The 23,023-nt window shown below is 40.7% G+C and overlaps 1 protein-coding gene across 1 annotated transcript; it reads left to right on the top strand.

Moving 5' to 3' along the window:
• Positions 1-9,595: 9,595 nt before the first annotated feature.
• pcdh8 (protocadherin 8) lies at positions 9,596-13,356 on the top strand. The gene is made up of 4 exons (XM_071475124.1): positions 9,596-12,049; positions 12,180-12,250; positions 12,512-12,645; positions 12,805-13,356. The coding sequence occupies exons 1-4, from the start codon at positions 9,683-9,685 to the stop codon at positions 13,152-13,154; spliced, it is 2,922 nt and encodes a 973-aa protein (XP_071331225.1). The 5' UTR covers positions 9,596-9,682; the 3' UTR covers positions 13,155-13,356.
• The last annotated feature ends 9,667 nt before the right edge of the window (positions 13,357-23,023 follow it).

The following is a 23,023-nucleotide window of genomic DNA, read 5'->3' as shown; positions in this document are numbered from 1 at the left end:
ACACAGGCACGTTCAGCGCCATACACACAAAGCCTCTGTTTGCATAATGTGCTCACTGTCTGCTCCTCTGAGACTAAGCACTGTTTGTGCATCCCTGCATCTATGTGTATCTACTGCTGTGAGTGTGTGTGTGTGTACATGTGTGTGTGTGTTTGTGTGTGTGTTTGTGTGTGTGTGTGTGTGTGTGTGTGTGTGTGCATGTGTGTGTGCTAGCATGAGAGAAGTTCATTTCTACATATTTTGGGAAAAGAGTGCTGAACCCCTCACCCCCACCCCCACCTCCCCCTTCCAACCCCCACTCCTCCTCTTTAGTTTGCTGCCCTGGCTGCGGCTCGACCATGATTGCTTTGACAATTCAACAGAAAAAAAAAAGCAACACCTTCTGACAGACTGTTTTCCCTGTTCTGTTATGGAAATGAGATTTTCCATCTCACTTCATCTTCAGTACTTAAATACCTCTTTTCTGAGAACAGGACTGTCTAGACTGTTAACACTTTTCCTCCCCGATAAGTGTTGTGTTGTTCTCCAAAGCTTAGTTGAATTTAAGCCTCTGTGCCTTCACAGAGAAATTAGATTTTCTACAAATTGTGTGAAATGTGAACTGTCCTATTAGGCGCACTTTTATTGCTCTCTAAATCACAGTTAGTGTATGTGGGCTTGACGGCAGGCTACCGAATTTCCTGTTTGTATTATTCCCAAAGCCGTGTCTTATTCATTCACTTTTCTCGTCAGACATGCTCCATCCTGAGTAGGATTGTGATTCATGGCAAATATTTCCAATTCCAGCAGCACATTATGTGATTGTACCCTTCATAATGCCCTTTTTATCTACAGTGCACTTTTCAAATTGTATTTCAAAGTGCTTCACCCAGTAAATGAAGAGGACAAAAACACAAGAGTGGACATGAAAACAAAAGAACAAAAGCAAATTAATAATCTGGTAAAAGCAATCGTCCGTTGTGATCATCAGTGGTTTTGACCCTGAAATGTAAAGATTACAGGATATCAGATACACTGTCATAAATCTGCAGGACCATTCAGCAGCCCCCTGATCTAAAAAATTTACAGCTGAATGTGTGAGTAGAGGCAGGCCAGTGGTGTTATCAAGTAGGTGGCCCCTTTTTTTACCGATGTTTTGTTGAATTTGGCTCCCACAACTCCCAAGAAACCCAGAATGTGCTTTCCAGCATCCTGGAACTAAACACAACCATGTGTAATGACCCTACCAAACCTCTCCCAGCCACTTTGTGTGTGTGTGTGTGTGTGTGTGTGTGTCTGTGTGTGTGTGTGTGTGTCTGTGTCTGTGTGTGTGTGTGTGTGTGTGTGTGTGTGTGTGTGTGTGTGTGTGTGTGTGTGTGTGTGTGTGTGTGTGTGTGTGTCTGTGTCTGTATCTGTGTGTTTGTGTGAAGGGAAGTGGGGAACATGAATCCCTGTTAGCGTCCTTCTACAAACCCATGTTATCTACAGACTAACAAAGCTATAACAATGTAAAAAAATAACAAATGCACATGATAACGACTCGTGAAAAATCCAAATATAGTCTTTGACTAAAACAAACGAGTGCCTAAAAAGTATGTTTAGCAATGTGTCCTGCTTTAATGAGGAGAGACTGATAACATACGAACCAATTTGTGCAAGCAGATGTCATTGACTCACAATATGAAATTAATTTAATACTTAAAAATCAATTAAGCTAATCTGCCCTTTAAAGAAAACAAAGCCGACATGGGAAACATAGCTGTGGAGCCGGAAAGAAAATTTCTTAATCTCAGATAATTAATAACTAGGCCCCCATAAAACACTCATTTGGTTTTGCTCTGGAGGATGCAAATCTCTTCAAATGTACACCAACACTATTCTTTATCAGGCCTTGTTCTGTAAAAGCACAGAGCCCAGATTCATTTTTATGAGAGCTTACAGTATTCTATTCATAGAGCCCTTTAGAAATAGCAAGCATTCATAATGGAGCTGGGATCTGATTAACCTCCTCGCTTGCCGGCACAATTGCAGGCTACCCTGAGACTCAGCCCCGTAATGGAGTCCGCTATCACCAAGCACACTCCAAACATTCCTCGCACCGCAGGACTCGACGACCAGATTGGAATCCCTTAACTCCCCTCTGCACTCAGCACACAGTAGGGAAACAAAACATCCTCTAAGCTGATGCCCCTCAACATAAATCTATCTCTGTGCTCCACTCATGCACTTGCGTGCGCGTGCATGCACACACACACCACACGCACACCATACACTGCAGTCATCCTCCTCAGTGCCTTTGTTGCAGTTTTTCATTCCTAATTGTAAACTCTTATAAGTAAAGGCAGAGAAGAAGGGAGTGTTGTCTCTACAGAGAATCTTTAAACACTTGTGTACCAATAGACGTGGTTAACAGAAGTGGTACCTTTCCTTCACAGTACACACAATGTGTGTGTCCACCCATTGTGAAATATAATGACATTAAATGTAATATCCCTGCTATAGGCTGTATACTATAGTTCTGAAGTTTTTATAGGGTCATGTTTACCTATTGCTGTAATTTGTGAGCCACACTGTGTTGTTATTGTTACACATTTTATATTATATTGTACCTCCTCTTATTTAGTTCTCCTTGTGAACAAAATATAATATAATACAATGTGATAGAGGACCATTTCGTGGAAATACTATAATGTGATTTTTTACTGGAGTGGATAATTTCATAAGGTTGTTATGAATTGTCATGACTCTTTAATCTTTATTTGGTTTCTTTAGCCTCTTACATGATGTGAACCATTACAAGGTTGAAGTGTTTCAAATTTGTGTATCCCACCTCAATGTTGCCATCTCCTGGCCTAACAGGATTAAACAAGGCACTCACACAGGCCTTTCTGTAGAGGAGCAAATGGATATCATGTGCCAAATATGTCAGAGGGAGTGATTACACCCCTGAGTGGCCAGTTGGACCAACAGTCCGCCCCCAGTGGCCAGCCCTGCGGGGCTGTCAGGACCAGGCAGACTGGAGCTTGGTAAGGAGCCAGTCCTACGTTTAACAGCCAGATTCCTGCCCAGCCCAAGTGTCATCTGCACCTGCCAATGGGAAACAGTTCTTACCCATCAGATAATGGCTGAGAGGAAATTGCTTCAAGAAGGCGACATTCTAGGATGGCAATATGGAGATGTGAAATATATTCAAGGAGGAGGTGGAGGAGGAGGAGGAGGGAGACCTGGTCCTTGAAAAGGCACAAATTAGCATTGACATACACATGCACTCACACACACAGAGGCACATATAAATGCACTCATGCACACACATTTTTATATTTGCACGCACACATGCAAGGAGGCTATACTTAATCTTCCCTGCTTTGAATAATATAACCGTCCTAGAGAGAATCAAATTTATTCACAGCCTGCACTACCAAGCAAATTTGTATTTACCTCACCTGATTTAGTAACATCCAAGAAGCCATGGGAATATGGATTATACATCCTCACTGCGAACGCACTGAAACAAAGAGATTTTCACTAGTGTAGTATCTACAGTGACCAGTTCAGCAGTGACGTGGAAAATGAAAATCAAAGTGAAAGTCAAATGGGGATGTGTCAAGTCAAATATGCGCCTGCAATCATCACAGAGAGAATATCACCGGAGGTTAACGTGCAGGCCTGCTGATCTTTTGGGGCCCTCATTCATGCAGCTTAAGGCGGTGAAATTCAATATGAAGCATGAAATGTGGAGTAGTCCCCATAATTAGTATAGTGCATCCTTTACCAACAGGAAGTATACGGCACACGCGCACCAAGTCCACACTCCATGGTGAGTGGAGGAGAGCTGATTTCAAGTAGAATCCAGTTGTTCAGTAGACTTTTCTGAGGTTGGGAGTCTCTGCTCTAATTAGCCTTGTCAAAACAACACGTTGCCTCAAAGAGGTGCTTCAAATATTGATTTATCATTTATTAGTGATGGAGTTAAAGGTCTGTGTCTGTCTGAAAACTCTTGTGGAAACATGTATATGCTTTCAGGATTTGTTATTGCTTGCAAGTCGTCTGATGTTAACATGGCAAAGTTTCAACCTGTAGATGGCACTCTCATCCCTGGTTTTAATCCAAACCTTTAAGGTCGACTCCCCATTTTGAAATGACTGGCCTCAGTTCCGAAACCTGTTTTGCTTTGTTTGTCATTGTGATTCTTTGGCAGGCATTTTGTTGGAGGTGATGAGACAGGATTTTATGTTTTTCACTCACTGCTTAAATCATTATGACAAATATTCTATGCAACAGTACCGTACCTGTTTGTACATATGGTCAAAGCTTATTCAAAAATGCTTATGCATAATGAAGTGCAGCTAGCAACTGTTGTTCCAATCGTTCTCAGGCAGCGAGCATTAGTTACACAGTGGGGAATGGTTGGAGTTGAGTGGGGGTAGAGGAACCTCAGCCAAACATGATTTGTCTCTGAATACTAATGCCTCTTTTGATCTGCCTCGGCTTTTAGGAGATTTAAACAACAAAATCTGTCTTTCCAAATTTCTTAATAGACTCAGCCTTTTGTGGCCAACATGAAGAAATCCTAGATACATGTTTACACGGCATCCATATTAATGTTCTGGATTTGTTTAAAACATGTGGAGTCCACTGAGATCTAATTACAGAGAAAACCTGTATTATTCATGCTTGGCCCTAATAGACTAATTAATTTATCATAAAATTGTAAGGCATTTTTATGATTTTCTTATGTTATGCATTTATTTCCATAATTGATCTTTGTTTTACAAATATATCTTTTTAAGTTTCCCCTCACATGTCCTACATCCAGTAGCTTTGCAAAAGGGATTTCATCCTTCCTGAAATGATCTGAATGCATTTGTAACAGAGCTGAGGCAAAAAAGAAACCAACAGGAAGAAAACACAATTAGACTTAATAACATCAAGGCTACAAGTACCTATGTGATTTATATGGCCCTAAAAGCTATTTAGGAGCATATTGTGACAGAATGCTAAGTGCGATTAGGGACAGTATGTTAAACATTTGGCCAGTTGTAATCATTTGGAAAGCTGTGAGGATGAGCTGTGGTTGAGGGGGTATCTGTGCCTGAAACGCTGCAGGAGGTGCCAAAAGCAACAGAGACCACCAGTCAGTCTGACTATTTGGCACCTCCACAGCTGCTGCTCACATGCTTCCACCCTCTCGTCTACACCGAGGGCCAGCACCAAGCACAGGATAATCTTGTTTTATCTGCCTTTCAGACAGCCCAAATGGCCCAGATTAAACCCTCCACATGACCCTCACGGCCACAGCGGTGACATGTATACCCCCAGTTTATTAGAGCACCTAAGGTTAAAGTGAGATGAGGAAATTGATAAGGGCCTGGCCTGAAAGTGGCTGCATGAGCTCTCAGCCTGAGCAGACAAGAAAAAGCCTGTGCCCATCTAAATGTAATAAATTCATATTCTGTGTCATGAATACAAGTCTATCACCCTTCAGTGTTGCATAATTATCAAAAGAACCTATTTAGACGTCAGCAGAAGGTCACCAGAGAACAACATGCTGCTATAATCAAATTTCAGCTCAGTTTCAGAGCTCTGTTCCTTTTACATTTGAGTTATCTCAGTAATAGTAGACAAAAGAATTGCCATGATAATTTACAGATTTCAGAGAGTATAAGAGAGTATAAGAATGTTTTTATTAATAGAAATTGAATGATCTAAGATCTTCAATATCTAAACGATAGCACATGCATATCTGTAACAACATGCAGTATCTGCAAGGTGCTACATCTGCATGTTATAGCCATCATTAATTCAATAGCCTAGCACTCAGCACAACAGTCTGTGGTGTTGTCACAAACTTCAGCCAGGGCTATGAAAGCAAAGCTGTTTGTATCTTATACTATGTGTCCATTTTTTATTTTGTCTATATAAATCTATACGCTATACTGTTTTGTTTGTTTATTAAGTTTTTGCAGGCATGTGGTGTTTAATGATAGAATAAATCCAGTCAAACCACAACTTGTAAATAACGCCCTAATTCTCACAGTTCACCTGCTGATTGCTATTACTGTATATTTTGACAATGTTAAAAAAAAAAAAAAAAACAACAGAGATTGACAAAATTAGACTGTGAAACATACAGAGGAGAAGACAGTAAACATTTAAAAATAGAATTCTTGGAAGTATTTTACTGAGATAAATGGGGACCTGGAAACAGATAAAGAAAAATAAAGAAAAATGGCTGACAATTTTCTAGCAGTGGCTGACATAGTGGCAGTTATCCAAAAGGTGGGCCTTTGAGACATTTGTTCCCAGTGGCATATGCCAGGATTACTGCTCCCAGTGTCACCAAATGCTTTTCCTGCCTTCCTACCTGGTGGCGTGTGAGGTGGAGAAAACACAATCTTCAAATGGCCCTCAAAAGATGTCAAAAGGCTGGCTGACATCAGACTGATTTCTGACCATCATCGTGATTACTGTGATGTTGACTGCCAAGGCAAAATTAACAATATTCTTACCATTAATTAAAATCACCTCAGTGAGAGAACAGATGGCCAAAGCCGTTAATCTGCTGTAATGCTCTTACTGTCACCACACATGTCTTAATCAAGCCGTGATCTGCATTAATCACCTGACTTAAGTGACAAACAAGTATCACTCCTGTGTTAGTCTGGCTTTGTTGTGGTACGACCTCTGGTGACCTTGTGGTGATGTATTGATTAGAAAAACACTTTGGACAAGAGTAGGTGATGTTTTATATTGAGGCAGTTAGATCCAACACAGTCGAGGTTACATGAATAAAATAGTAAACCAACTACTTATCACTGCCTGTACAGATGCTGGTTTGATCATTATGTCTGTGCTTTAATTTTAGACAGAAATATTTTCATCTACAGCTGCTCAGTTGTTACCTTGAAACCGTTGCAACACAAAGTGGTAAGTGCTTTGATAAGATTAAAGTGTAATCCTCTTAGTGGCAAACAACTAATTTGGCTAATAATTCTGCATTACCTTCTGACTCCTCATACCCACAAAATCCTGGATTTCAACACCCAGCCAGCATGGGACTATTGTGCTGAAGGCTTTGTGCGTCTGGTAATGGCAGAAAAGTATCTTATGTTTGATCCCCCTCTGGCTTGGCGTTCATATGTTCAGCCGGATCTTGTTTTTAATAAAGGGTGAAAACAGAGATAAACATAATCAAGAAAAGGAGTAGATTATGAGAGATGGAGGCAACGTGTCAACTCAACATCAGAACATTTCTGACTCGGTGTTGAACACCACTTGTGATGGTGTAATGCTGTCGCACCTCTAAGATGAATGATTTAAGTTACGTTTTGCATTGGTCTGCCTTGGCGCACAGCACAAAATACCCCTTCATTTAATGGATTGTGGTGTAATACAGGCTTCAGCATTGGGAAGAGCCACTTGTTGACTTGGTGCCTTTAGGATGTGAGAACAGACTCCAAACATTTACTTCTGCTGTAATGTAGTCTGACTGAAGCGCGTTCCAAGTTCACTATGTAAATACTGCAGCCTTTCAAGAGCATACATTACACATTGGCCAACTCTGCAACCAAGTGTTTTAACAGTTTGTCACTGTTTTTGTGAACACTGTCTGGTGTTCTTGCCAAATATAACAGGTGCCATTATTTTACAGAAGAAAAAAAAACAATCAGTTTTCACATTTGGTATATAAGCAAAACTGGGCTTGTATAACACTTAGATATGGCAGCAGAGGACTCCTTATCACCTCTCACTGCACAGCATCACAAGTGTCTCTGACATGGCTCTTTATTGCGTGGTTTTTAACACCTTCCTGTATGTGCCCTTTGGGGAGGCTCAGACAAATTTAACCCAAACTTTTGTGAGGTGTCAAGAGCCCTTTGAAGGGCCATAGACGCCTTTTAATCAGCAAAGGCTAATCACCCATATGGTTGACAAAGGTCTGGTTGACTCGTGCTCTTTTGTTAGCACTATGGGAGCTGTTGCTTGTGAGTGTGTTTGTGTGTGTGTTTGTGTGTGAGGAAGGAGGGGAGGTCATTTGCTGCAGTTTTTTTCTTGTGACTCTTATTTATTCTTCTGACTTCCTTGGCTCCTATTTTAAACTGACCCTTTTCAACTACTGTTGAAAAGGGTCAGTTAGGGCAACTGAGTGTTTATTACAATACCAGTGGTTCTGATTATGCAAGCTTTTTTTTTTTTTTTTTTGTCTCCAACGCAGCACCACAGAGATATTCTCCATGTAATTAACATTGTGGGTGTCTGAAACACAACACTAATCAAATGACACTTGTCTGGCTTTGTGGGTTTTCTTCAACACATTACAGTGAATTTCCTCCTCCGCCATTTGAATGTATGAGACAGTGTCAGAGAGAGAAATTTCTGCTGATAATTTATGGGCAATGTTTACACGAATGGATATGAGTGGGAGGAAAAAAAAGTTTTTATATATTTATGGATTCATGGTTTGTTTGTTTTTTTTTTAAGTCTAAATGTCATAATGAGCGCAGTGTGATTATATTATGTAGGTGCATATAACTAAAAATGAAAACCATCATCCTCCATTATCAGCTGTTTTCTCCAGTTTCCTGTTTTGCCTTTTATCCTGCTTTTATCCAGTGGTGCAAAGTAACTTTGGACATTAACATAAGCACTTAAATATAGTTTTAGGTGCTTTCCATTTTATGCAACTCCACCACATTTCAGGGGGAATTATTGCACTTTTTACTGCGCTAAACTTAGATTCAGATTTTACATGGAAAATGTATGATATAATCTGTGAAATGCAATGTATCGTTAAACGACCCACCAAAGATAAAATAGTCCAAATAACCTCGACCAACTATGATATTAAAATGCTGCTCACATGTTAAAACATCAGTGATACAACATATGATATATTTTTAAAACCACTCTGAACGCAGTTTTTGTGTATTATTTACACTTTTTTTTTTACACTCTATTTTATTTTTATTTTTTAACTTGAATAAAATATTTAATACTTGAAATTTGTAATGACTAGTTTTTACATTTGACGAGGTGTTGTCGCTTCAAAATTCCTACTATTCCCTCCACCACTACTTTTACAGCTCACATTTTCAAAAGGGAAAAAATACAGCAAGACAAATGTACATTAGGTAGGCTACCTAGAGCTTATTCTGGTTTATGATGTTGTGAGCCTTTTTTAACTTTTGCAGCAATTCCCACCAGTTATTGTTTCATTGATGTGGATTTTTCTTCGTGCATTATTTAGCTCTTTCCATCCCAGCTCCTGCATAATTTTCTCTAACTGGGTGACTAACTCACACAATCAATCCTCCAAGCTTTCAACAGGCAGACTTCAACTTCCTCTGATGGCATGTAGTCCTATTAAATTAAGTCCTCTAAGTGATTAGTTCATTAATTTCCATGTGCCGATTTATTCAAGCACTACTGTTATTAGCCTGATTAAAGCTACACAATCAGTTTATCTAATCAACCATTTGCACCCCAAACCTGTGAACAGCAGCCTTCTGCAGAGCCAGACGTGTTCCTTTTGGTTAACCACGAGAAGGCCATTGGTCGAGGGGGCAGGCTATTTGCATATGCCGGGGCTTATAGTCCCACAGCAAAGTCAGATTTGAACACAGTGTTGATTGGACCTGACATAGCACAAGCGATTGCACCATTTATGACTTGCCTGGGCACTTTTTCATTATAGCCCCTCAACATGGGATTTTGCAAGATTGCAGGAGTTGGATCGTGCATGGTGCTTGTTTTATTTTTACACACCGTTCAGTGTACAACTACAAAGTATTTCACCTATGAAGAGGATGCACCAGGGACAGAGATAGGCAATTTGTCCCAAGACTTAAAGATTGATCCGGCTGATGACCCTGACACGTCGTTCCGCTTCATGCAAGAAAACAACTCCTCTGTGATTCAAATGAGGGAGATCGACGGACTCCTGAGTGTGGCAGAAGCAATTGATCGAGAGCAGCTCTGCCCCAGGTCCCCACGTTGCTTCGTCGCCTTCGACATTGTGGCCTTCTCCAGAGAAAAGTTTCAACTCATCCACGTCGAGATCGAGGTGAAAGACATTAACGACCACTCTCCTCGCTTTCCGCGCAATGAGACACATTTGGAGATAGTCGAAAATGTTCCACTGGACTCGAGGTTTCCGCTGCAGATCGCCCTCGACCAGGACGTGGGTGAAAACTACATCCAGAGCTACAACATCTCCCCCTCCACTCATTTTGGCATCGAGGTGCGCGACAGAGAGGATGGAGTGAAGTTTGCTGAATTAGTGCTGGTGAGGGAACTCGACAGGGAGGTGGAGGATTTCTACACAGTCGAAGTCACTGCGTTTGATGGGGGGGCGCCTGCAAAGTCTGGGTCAATGACTGTAAATATCAAAGTGCTGGACTTCAATGACAACAGCCCGACATTTGAACACAGCTCTCTGAAAGTTGAGCTGAATGAGGACTCCCCGGTGGGTCACCGAGTCCTCAGAGTACACGCGTTTGACCCGGACGACGGCGTTAACGGCGAGGTGACGTACGCGCTCGCCGACGGGTCGTCACCTGAGGCGGCGCGCCTCTTCCACGTCGACCCCTATTCCGGTGACGTGACCTTGAAGGCGCTGGTGGATTTTGAGAAGAGGAGGACGTACGAGCTGAACGTCGAAGCCTCTGATTTAGGCGCCAACTCTGTCCCGTCCAGCTGCAAAGTTGTGGTGGACGTCGTGGACGTGAATGACAACGCCCCTGAGATCCACATCAAGCCGATGACCTCCAGCAGTGACGGAGTCGCCCACATCACAGAGGCTGCAGCCGCGGAGAGCTTCGTGGCTCTGATCAGCACCTCGGACAGAGACTCTGGCTCCAACGGGTACGTGCGCGTCAGCCTGCTCGGGCACGAGCATTTCGCCCTCCAGCAGGCTTATGGGGACACGTTCATGATTGTTACCACCACCACTCTGGACAGAGAGAGGATCCCAGAGTATAACTTGACGGTGGTTGCGGAAGATCTTGGAAGCCCACCTTTTAAAACTGTTAGGCAGTACACTATCCGTGTAACAGATGAGAATGACAACCCCCCTCTCTTCAGTAAGTCACTTTATGAAGTTTCAGTCCTGGAAAATAACATCCCAGGTTCGTATGTGACCACTGTTGTTGCCCGAGATCCTGATGTGGGAAAGAACGCCAAAGTGTCTTATAAACTCATAGACGCAGAGGTGGCAGGGGGATCCCCGGTGTCCACTTATGTTTCTGTAGATGCACTCTCAGGGTCTTTGTTTACTTTAAGGTCTTTTGATTATGAGACTCTTCAGCAGATTGAGCTGGTCATCAAAGCAGAGGACAGAGGTTCCCCGTCTCTTTCAAGCACATCAACAATCAGGATTAGAGTGGTGGATCAGAATGACAACTATCCATACTTCACCTTCCCCATCCTCCTGAATGACTCCGCTGATATCCCCCTGCCTTTTAATGCACCTGCTGGCTATCTTGCCCTTCGTGTATCAGCTGAAGATGGGGACGAGGGAATGAATGGCGAGCTCTCCTACCAAATCGTACAAGGCGATCCAAAGCTTTTTACAATGAACAAAGACACTGGAGAGATTGCTTTGAAACAATGGCTGACAGCTGAAATAGGAGACGTGCTGGAAATGAAAATCGCCGTGAGTGACAATGGCAGGTCCCCGCTCTCCAGCAGTGCCACTATTAGGTTTGTTGTCTCAGACACAGAGCCCTCTGAAGACCAAGTTGTCATCGTGTTGCGGTCAAGTAGCGATGAAGAAGGCTCCGGTTTGGATGGCTCACTAATTATCATTATTATGCTCAGTGGGGGTTGCGCATTGTTGCTGATTGCAATAGTGGTTGTTGTTGTCACATGCAAACTCAGCCGTGGGGGGAGAGGCCGTGGCACCAAACGGGAAGCGTGTCAGAGCCTGTTCGACAGCAGGCCCCTGCCCATGCTCGGCTCCGCAGAACCAAACATTTACACGGGTCAACGAGGCTTCTTCCACGAGAGGACCTCCTCATCTCTAGATGATTCCTGCCTGTATGAGCAGAGGAGCGAGGACTCAGAGACAAAGGTGAGTCAACTACAGGAATATTCTTTCATCTTTTATTTTCATATGCACATGATGTTCCCAAGTGCTGCCTTGATCTTTGTGCCAGAAATGGAAACTAAGCTCTCTGCTGTCATTTTGTTCGTTCTCTTAGATGTTCCTGCCCTCCAAGCATTTCCAACCAACGTCTGTGTGGCAAGGTGACAAATACTGCTTGCAAGTGAGGTAAGACAACTAAATGTTATTTCTTTTCTCAGATAGGATATGTTTTATTCACAGTCAATTCTCACTTAACAGAGAGGGTACTTAACATGCGCCATGCATACAATTTGCTGCTTGTGGCACTTTTGTGGAATGAGGTTAGATGGGTAGCAAAGAGACAGGCAGGCCTTCTATTTAAAAAAAAAAAAAGAGAGAGAGACATCAATAATCAAGCTAATGTGGTGCAGTGGTGGCTCATACTGTATCTGTTGATTGTATTTGCAGTGGCATTGGCAACACTGACCAGCTGAGCGTGAAGGACAGTGGCAAAGGGGACAGTGACTTCAACGACAGTGACTCTGATATCAGTGGTGATGGAGGAAAGAAGAACTTCAGCACCTTCCAACCCAGGTCAAAAAGTGAGTTTTCACTCTGAATTTTGAAGCTTTTCATCACACACCACTGAATAAAACATAAACATTCATATGAATGACATAAATGATGAATGATGGTAATGTAGCATCTGCACCAACAATTTCTCATCCTTATTTTTTTTATCTATTTCGTTGTTATCTCAGGTTCATTCAGCGCTGCTAACAGCTTATCTGGGGATTGCCAAGACACCTACTGTGCAATACCATCACAGAGCTTCAGAACCCCCAGAGACAACGCATACACTATAGGCTTCTCCCCAGTGCCGGTCTTCAACAATCCTCATGGCTTCCCCCACTCCTGGAAGGACTCTGCTTATGGCACAAATCAGCCAAAGTCAAGGAGCAGCATGCAGACCTACTCCAGGACTGGGACCCTCCCTTCCTACTTTCCTCAGCAGCAGCATGACTCTGGTGTTGGAGGCACCGAAATCCCCAAGCAGAGTCCAAATTTTGTAACTGTGGCGACGGCATTAGAAGTTGCAACTATCTTTTAAAGACGTGTTTGATAAGCTGATTGAGATGTTTCCTGGAAGATGTAAATATTTGTAAAACTGGTTCTCGCTATGATTAACAGGTGTATATATATTTTTTTGATGAGCAGAGTATGTTTATTCATGTTACATTATTTGAGTTTCAGTACACTGTATGTTATGATGCACACTGGTGTTTCCTTTTCCAATAAAAGGGTGATTGAAATAATGAAAATGTCATTTATTCAACAATACTCCCAAATATGATGATGTGACAAATATAATAAACAAAATGATGAATCATTTTAATTGAGAAACAAAACATTTTGAAAATGAAATAATATTCCCTTGCTATCCGAAATCCCAGGCTGAATATGTAAACATGTAGAACTCTTCACCCAGTTAGAGTCTACATGATCAAGACTCCAGTCAGCGATGATCAGATGTAAAATCTCAAGCTGCACCGTTACCTGGGAGACTGGCTTTGAAGACTCCTTGGTTGCTCAGTTGAGTTTCTTGCATGTAAATGAGAGAGTAGAGCTGGCACTCAAGTGGAAAATAAAGTATAAACCATTATTTCTACAAAATCATGCTGGCTCCTGTCACACCTGCTTCAGGTCTTCTGCATAATTTACATCACTGTATACAACACAACACGTATTATGTTGCTTGACAAATTCCCAATTGTCATTTGTTGCTTTTGGGGGGCAAATGTTCAACTTTTGTACATAAATCTACCTGTCTTAGCCCAGCAAAATGGGACAAAATATACAAAAGGTGAAGTACTGTTTAGTCGTGTAAATCTTACTCTGAATGCTCTGACACTGATTAGGAACTTGCCTGCCCAGCTGTTCTGTCATATTTATAAAACTGGTCATTATTATTGAGTTTATGAATATGTAGGGCAAGTGCAAACTGTCTCTGGTCCCGAATGATTTATTGATGAGACGCTGATGAGTTTTAAAACCAACACCGACACCAGCCTAAATACTGGTTATCAGTTCCTCATCTTTTGTGAGTAGCTGTGGCATACAAATTACACAGCGTTCGCACTATTAAAACACGTGTTTTTTGCTTACATCTCCCAAAATAGAGCAGCAACAGGATCGGATGAAAGTAAATCCAGGACACACAGATGCAAGAAACCAGAAAGTCTGTGACTAAATTATGCAAGAAAAAAAATCAATTAAATACATCTTTCAATCAAGGGACAATGTCCATGGGGAAGTGCAGGGGTTTTCATCAACAACTTCAAATGTACAGGCCTGCTTTAATGTTGCGTTTCATCAACATTTTAGAATTTGCTCTCAGGCTGAGTGACTGAACGGCTAACAGAAAATATGTCTTTTAAACAATATTCAATATCTGTTGGTTTTCATCTGCTCATGTACAAGTCTGTCACGGTATCCCTTCCTCATTATTTTTAAGGTCACTTTAAATGAGCCTGTGTTGTGCACGAGTAAATGAGACAAGAGTAAAGGGCTGTTACAAATTACATAATAGTCATCTGAGGGCCAGTCCTGAAGAGAAAATAAATACTTTCCAAATCTGCTGCCAAGGAAGAGCCATCAGTGAAGCTGATGGCAGCATGAGCCATTATTGTTTTTTCTCTGTTCATCTGCAGGAAAGGGGGCTAAGAGCTGTGCTCATTTGCATAAGCATAAATACCTACTTTTGTGGTTTTTGATAGCTGTGATAAAAGAGGAAATAGAGTGGATTAGATGCCTTTTCCATAACTATAAAGCACTAAAGAGCTTCCTCACACGTTGCCACAATATGCCTCAGGAAGAGAGGACGATGTTCAAAACTAATTCCATATTTACCCTGACCTGACCACCGGTTTTATTTAATACTTGAATTCTGCAAAGTCACTGCAGTTTGAAAATTGCAATGTTATTAACTTTATTTTAGGCATAGAGTCCACTGAGGATTCAAGGCCATGCAGTACAAAAGGCAAGCAATAAGAAAGAAGGTCATATTTGTGTCCCCAGTGATGTGCACTGGTCTGACAGATAGCCAATTGTACACAGAGGGAAAATACATTTATCAATCAATATATAGCTCCCTTCATCATTGCTTTATATGCTCCTTGTAGGTCAAATAGTTGTGCAATGACCTGACAATTTGTGCCACGAGGTATATTCATTTGCCGAGTCTGTGTGTCTGTTCGAAAAGCTTTTGCTGATAGACACTGTGCTCATTCATATCCAAATGGACTTCACATTAATGTCCTGCAGCAGCTCTCACAGCACATTTCGAATCTCCCCAGGTAATACAAACGAGTGTTTTAGAGCCGGTTTTCAGCTCCTCAGCAGTCCACTGACAAATGAATCAGAACTGCACACATCATTTCTATCCCCTGCACCTGTTGGTGTTAGGTTTATTTGTGATAAATGGCTAACTGGATGACTGTGATTATGTTTTTATGGCCTCTTAGCATCTCAACTTTGGGGCACAATTCCCCATTGTACCCGGCATGTAAAAGATGCAGCCTTTCTGAATCAATATCATTTGGCGCTTCAGGCCCATCCCACAATGCAGTGTTTTGTACCACTTGCACCTCATCTTCATCTTTGTCTCAACTGCCAAATGTAGATATTGACTTTTGGGGGCTTTGAATTGTGGGGATGATGCGAAGAAAAAAAAACACAATCCGTTTTCTACTTGACAGTTTTTCTAGGAGGAGAAGTTGAATCTATGTTCATTTGCTATTGAGATGCTGCTTGCATCATTTACAGGTTATATTAGACCAAGTTCACAGCCATATTGATCTCTGATACTTTAGGATAGTTAAAACATGAGATATGTGGAAGGAAAAAGCAACAATTTCTTCTAAAGAGTGTGCTGTAGAAAGAATCAATCCTTAATTCTTTCCACAGCCTGGATTTGTTCTTTAGTCCTTTGTGACAATGAGAGGAAAATTACAAACACAGGTTTAGTGTTTGGGTTCTGAAACCTCACTTTAATCAATCATTGTCCAGGTCAGTTCAGGTGCTGGTAGTAATTTAAAGGAATAGTGAGATATTTTGGAGAATAACTCGCTCAGGTGTATTTTCCAAAATGTAACCATTATTTTGCCTAAAATTCACCTATTAAAGGACATGCTTTCCTCTGTTTCCTTGCACACTTGAATTATTCTGAAAATATCCAAATCTCCACATGCTAATCTGATCTGAGAGCATCAATTTCTCTCTATGCCAAATTATGCCATATGCTTATGCCTGGAGAAGTAGCTACAAAGATGTTCAAGCGGGAACCTGGGTCCAGGGTTTGGATCGTAACCACCAAGCCGCCCACTATGTTAGACATGTCAGTGCTGCAGTCTGTGGTCACAGGGTGCTGCCCTCAGTTGTACCTGCTCTAGCTTCTTTACACTTCAATTTTAATTAAGTATCAAGAATATGGATGGCCAAATAATTTGCTGTTTTTGTTTTATCATAATCATTTTGTTCAGCTATTAGGTTTTTTTTTAATGGATGTCACTGATAACAGGGGCTTCACAAATAACAGAGGGCATGTGGTGGCAAAACACACCTTTAAGTCATATGTGTTTTGTGTTTTGTTTGAAATTAGCCACAGCAGTGAAACTATTATTAAGAGTGATATTAATACATTGCAGTATTTATTTTTCAAACACTGTAATGCGTTCATATTGCATTATAGCGTGATATTGATTATTCTCAGAAGTGCAAAGTGCAACTCAAATTTGCAATATTGAACATGTCTGCCCACTAAATGTGAAAGCAATTTTTGGTAGAAATATACAAAATGATTATAAGACACAAAACAAAAACTAAAATCTTTGAATATGATACATGTTTTTGTTTCCTCTTTGTGGAAAAACAACAGTAAGCCTTTGAGCATTCAAAGCCACAAATATCATTTAGATAAAGATAACTGCTGTGTCTCATTCTCTCTAGACATCTGTGCTTGTACGATTATGGACACAGTCATTTTATTTGATTGATATATTTATGATGTATTTATTGCTATAAAACGACATGTTGGATTTCTTTCATATTTCACCTTCTGCTGTCAGATACAGATAATGAAAACAAGAGAGAAGTAGTAAGATACTAACATCAGAGATAAAAAAAAAAAAAAGAATCCAAAGGTTCATTTCAAAGGAAATGTTGCCGGATGATATGACGCAGCAGTCTCGTAGCCATCAATCATTACTGTTTTTACGTTATTGTTGCAGGTTCTTCCTCAATTTGTAAAGGTTTCACACAGAAGATAAAAGGTAGGTTTTTACTGATGCTTTGGACACAGTAAGTAAAAAGGAAGTTGTTTATGTTCAAAGTTACAGTATGCAACCTATCTGGCTGTATGACCCTTGAAATAATTCTTTATTCTACATCTTGTTTCTGTGCAGAATAGTCAACAAACTGTGCCTCAATCACATATTTATACAGGAGGAGTAAACTTGCATGGAGCCACACTGTTATTTGAGAAAATATTACAGCCAGATTAATCAGTAGAGGCTGTACTGTTTGTTCTATTTTGGTTCTCATACCACTAGGGGGAAACATTATGCTATGCAACCTCAAAAAATTACAGGCTACCCAAACATCATTTACACATGTGGTGTGTATACTGCAAGATGGATAAGATGTGACCTGAACAGTTTGGTTCAACAAACTAAATAGCATATTGAGTTGATTGCTATTGGGGCTGTTTCATTAGAACTAGAAAATCTTTCTCTGCTAAAGCAGGGACGTGTAATTCATGAGCTCTTGCCACGCCATTACAAAACATCAGTTTTTAATGGAGTTCCCCTGAGTGTCAAAGGAGGCCTGTGTTCACCAACAACATCAGGTAATGCAGGAGCAATGTGTCAGTACTTTTACATTCTCGCTGCTCTTTGTGTGGATATATAGCATTCTGTGACAGGTTCACCAGGCAGTACTATTGTCCTGTTTACATAATTTCATCTCAGTCAAGGAGGGCATCATCTGGAAGGTAAAGGATTCATTGCATTCAAGTCTGGTGAAAACACAAAATATGAGTGCGCTTTGATGGGCTCTGGCAATCAGACCATCAAGTGCTCATTTTCAGCCGAAGCACATCTACGATTAATTCAGTGCTATAAATCCCGTACTCCCGCTCTTTTATCTTTATCTTACACAGAACCAAAAGCCTGGCCCACACAGTGTATAGAGAAAGAAATTAATATTCTCCTTTTTTCATTTTACTGTAAACCATATTCACGATTCCATCAAAACACTCGGGACAACTTATTCACAATCCTATTGAGCATATTTTGCAATATTGTACTACAAAAGCTCAAATCCTGATTGGGCTTGAACAGGATGAGCTGTTATTATGCATCTTCATAAATAGCAAATATCCTTGCATGCATGACTGAACAGAGTATTCTTAATGTTACCTCAGTGACAGAAGAGGCAGCAAAAAAATAACAATAAACATAAATGATCTTCCTCTAAGCCTGTTTGTAATATGGCATCTATATAAACCAGTTCAAAAACAGAATGCTTCATCTCATCCGGCTGACAAGCGTAGGAATATTAATTTGGTTTATCACCGAATAGATGTACGCACGGAGTCACTGCAGCTTTTCCACCTCAGTAACAGCCTGCTCGACCTCTGTCTTAAACAGAAATGGCACTGCCTGCCGTTGTCTATCTGCTGAGTGTGTCAGCTCACACATAGAGCCTTGGTCCTGATCTGATGATGATAAATCTCTGCCAGTTGTTCACCAGTTGATTGTGGTGTACTGCTGAGCAGAATGAGTGTCTCATTGTGTCAGTGCGGGCCGTCATGGAGACAGCTGCCAAAGGAAACAGAGCCTTTATGCTGTACTCTGCTATATGGAAGAGAAAATTAGGGAAAGGGAGAGAGAGAAAGAGAGAGAGAGAGAGAGAGAGAGAGAGAGAGAGAGAGAAAGGGAACAGTGAATAATATGTTGCATCAATCAGTCTAAATGACTTGCTTATGTAATTAGCTAACAATGTTTTGTTTCTCCAGTTCCCTGAAGTTATTAGTGGTTCACAGTTAACCTTGAAGTAATTGGAAAGGCTTGCTTGTCATTCCCCTATCTGTATGGGACCGACAGTTTATTTTTCTTCTGTGGATGGCTTCCCTCCTCTTTCATGTTGCTACAGTATTTATGAATTAGTTTCCTGTCACTTTACAGTACAGCCTAATACTAATTGGTGGTGAGATATGTGGGTTATTCACATCCCACTAGGTGGCATGCTGTTTTCCTTCCTTCCCGACATTAACATGACTGAGAATTGTCGAAACTAATAACATGGTGTTGCTCCGGTAATGCTGCTGCACAAATTACACCTTCCTTGAAAATGGCATAATCTCTAACATAAATTTAAACACCAGAGCTCTGTAGCCACTGCTTCTCCAACTAGTCCCTGACATTTTAATTTGATGCTTCATCTGCAATTAGACATGCACCACATGGCTACTGGCTTATTTTTATTTAGTGAGAATCAAACATTCACTTTGGACTAATTTAAACAGAGAGAGTGAGCCACACTTGGTACAAAGGTGTAACTCTCAGTTCTTATTAAGCATCACAAGACAGTGTTTGCACTGAAAAATGAATTTAACTGTCACGGTAGAGAGGACTGCTGTATCTGTGGTGAGCTATAGGACACCATCACCAGCAGACTGCTGGTCTGATTGTCACTGGAAAGGCTGAATGTGTTGTCAGACCAAAAATGATGAGTCCCGTATGTGAGAAAATGTCTGCTCCTCATGGTTTGAGTTTGTGAAAAGAAAAACATCCAAAGACAGAAAAAAAAAGAAAAAAAGAAAAGAAAAAATGACAGTCTGTTGGGGAACATCTTGGAATGTTTGCATGGCTGATGCTTTGCTCAGTTTTGTTCCATTTCAATTTCACACAGACAACCGTTATGTTCTTTTTAATTTTCTGATAGTCCCTTTCCTCTGTCGGCCATTTTGCTGGATAGATATCTGCCTGAGAAGTTAATTTAAATGACTTTTTGAGGATGGTGATTGATCCATTGCATACTAAATAACTTTCCCAGCCTGTGATGAAGTGCCATTGCAGAAAGAATAAGGAAATTTCATGAGCTCACCCAAATCACTCTGCTATTGTAACCATCTGTTATCACTGTTTCCATCTGATTATGTAAGCGCTGTTCGTTGAATAGCTCTCACCTTCCAGTAATCCGACACAGATGACAGAAGTGCAGTCAACATCATACATATTATAATAAATTCATTTTGCTGTTTTATTCAATTAACACCCTGATATTTAAAGCCATTTTTGAAGAGCTTTAGACTAATGTGTAATATAGCCTATAAAAACAAAGAAGTGCTTTGTTTGTTGTTTTCTTTGGGATTGTCAAGGATCGTAGAGGCTGAGGCAGGTTTTCTTTTGTTTACACCAGAAGATCACAGCCTGGGTCATTTTAGAGATGTTTACTCCTCCTGTCAGAGGATAAGTTGTAAATTTTAGCTCACAGGAAATGAAAGCTGTAGTGGCATGCTGAGTACAGACACCAAAGTAATGTCACCTTGAGTGAGCATTTCTCTTGTCTGGACTGGCAGGTGATATCACAGGATAAACTCCATTTTGACCTTGTGTTCACTCATCACAACAAAAACACAAGAGAAGAACAGCACAAAAAAAAAAAAAAAGAAATAAATTAATAAATAAATAAAAGCAGCAGCCGTCACATTTCAAATGCTGTTGCCTCAGTCAGCTGATATCAGACGGCACACTGCAGATAAATACACTTGACTCTCTTTGGAGTAATGGATGGCTAGATTTGATGTTAACACTGTTATTAAAAATGCATAAAAAAACAGCTAAACATATCTTCATTAACATTCAGTGCCATGGAGGTGTGATTGATTCCATCATCAACCAAGTTATTTTCGTGGCCAGCACAGGAACATCAAACGCCATGACCTCCATTATTTCCCCTTTGAAATTGCATTCACTTTATTCGCCTCTCTGGCTCTCCAATACCCTGAATCATTTCTCCTGGGAGGTGGTTTTTTCTAACCTGCTGCTTCTCTGCCAGTCCTAAGAGCAGTGTAACCAGCAATTCTTTCACACTGTATGTGGGACACTTGAGCTGAGAGTGAGACGAGGCATCTGGCACAACCTTCATGAGACTGTGCACTAGATTCAGCTCAGTGAAATTTAGACAGAGGCCCCAAAAATAAAGCGGCACACATGTTATATTCATCTTGATAACACATGGATCTTTTGTGGCACAAATCAAACACAAATAAAAATAGATTTAAACATTTACATGTCTTCATAAGGTTCGTTCTGTTAAATAAACACACAAGCTATTGTTAAAAGAACAGTTCAACTTTTGAATTGACTTTCTTTCCGAGAGTTAGATAGTTACAGTCATGTTAGCACTTAAAGTGCAGAGCTGAAGCCAGAAGGAAATTAAAATAGCTCAGCATAAAGATCTAAATCTGTCCAAAAATATACATCTACGTCCCTCTAATCTCTACACAAACAGAAATGCAAAAACGGCTATTTGTGGATTTACAGGGAATTACATGCTGTAACTTTTTCTTGGCTACCTTGTCGTCACGTTGAGGTTGCCAGGCAACCAGAGAAGATGCTGCACAAAAATGGATGAAGAAACAGTTGCACCATGTACCTCCTTCTAAAACCGCATTTGTTTGCAATTTTTACACGACCGTTTGTGTATAAATTAAACAAAGAGAGACACTGTGTTATTTAGTGAGCTTTAAAGGTTTATATTACGAAGTCTATATGCTAAACTTAGTACCTCATTCGCGATGCATAGGCTTAAGAGTGCTACCAGTCATTTCTTCTACCTCCAGTAAAGACAGTGAATAAATGTCAAACTGTTCCTTTCAATCTTAGACAGTGAAAGCAGGATGACTCATAAAATGGCTATGTCGGGTGCCAAAATTAAAAGAGGGCCATAATTTTGCCTTCATCAAAGTACTACACTTGAGAGCATATTTATCATTAGCAGTATTTTCATCTTGGAGGTTCTGGGGTTTAGGATATGGACGGCCTTCTTGACCTTTCTCCAGCCTTCTGATGGATGACCTTTGACCTCCCCCCAGTCCAAGCTGTGTCCAGTTTTGGTCTGGTGTTCACAGATGGCCGACGTTGTCTGTTTTCGCTTCTCCGTCAGTCTTCAGCCCAGGGTGCTTTCCATTTCATCCATGTAATGGTCCGCGCAGTTGTCACATGGGATGTCATACACCATTCCAGTTTTTCACCCCGGGGTGGGTGCTATCTTTAGGGTGACCCAGCACAGATGTTAAGGTGTTGAATGGTTTGTGGAAAGCGCTGACTCCTTGTGACTGTGGCTAGATGCGCTGGTGTTATAATAGGCTTGTGAGACAGAAAAATAAACGCCTTCAGCTGAATAGTTGAAAGCTGGAATCAAAATTTCGGATTTAAGAATATTAAATGATATTCCTATTATCATCAAAGACGAACACGCTTTCAGTATTTGCAAACACGTGTTGTAAGCTTGTGAAATTTAAGCGGTAAATTGGTACTGGAGTCTCTGAGGCTACATGGTAAGTTTTACAGTTCTGCAGTCTAACAAGTTAGGACATGAGGTCATTACAGAGATGAATAATCAATGTATCTCCGGGAGGGGTATGATTCTTCCTTACGGCTGCAATACTCAAGTCTTAGCAGCTCGGGCTATTTACAATTACATGACTAATTTGAAATACAAATTCCAGATTCCTTAAAAAAACTTACTTGATTAAATGGTAAGTAGCCTGGATTTGCTGAAATATTCATAATGCTTGCGTGTTTTATTTATTTACTGATTGTATTTTAGTATTGTGTTCACTAGTCTGACTTAAAGATGTATTTAATCACAAAGATTGTAATTTGTATTGCTATTGAACAAGAGATAAAACCA

The sequence above is a fragment of the Trachinotus anak genome, unplaced genomic scaffold (assembly GCF_046630095.1).
Source record: "Trachinotus anak isolate AG129_WGS33_773 ecotype Australia unplaced genomic scaffold, CSIRO_AGI_Tana_v1 ptg000001l, whole genome shotgun sequence".
NCBI classification, from domain to species: domain Eukaryota; kingdom Metazoa; phylum Chordata; class Actinopteri; order Carangiformes; family Carangidae; genus Trachinotus; species Trachinotus anak.
The sequence above is the reverse complement of the archived record's forward strand: the minus strand, read 5'-3'. Positions and strand labels throughout refer to the sequence as shown.

What these genes read in the sequence shown, in the direction of transcription:
- pcdh8 (XM_071475124.1), top strand. Translation starts at nt 9,683, where the DNA reads ATGGGATTTTGCAAGATTGCAGGAGTTGGATCGTGCATGGTGCTTGTT. An exon ending in GCGAGGACTCAGAGACAAAG is followed by an intron (nt 12,050 to 12,179) that starts GTGAGTCAACTA and finishes TCGTTCTCTTAG; the next exon opens with ATGTTCCTGCCCTCCAAGCA. An exon ending in CTTCCAACCCAGGTCAAAAA is followed by an intron (nt 12,646 to 12,804) that starts GTGAGTTTTCAC and finishes TTGTTATCTCAG; the next exon opens with GTTCATTCAGCGCTGCTAAC.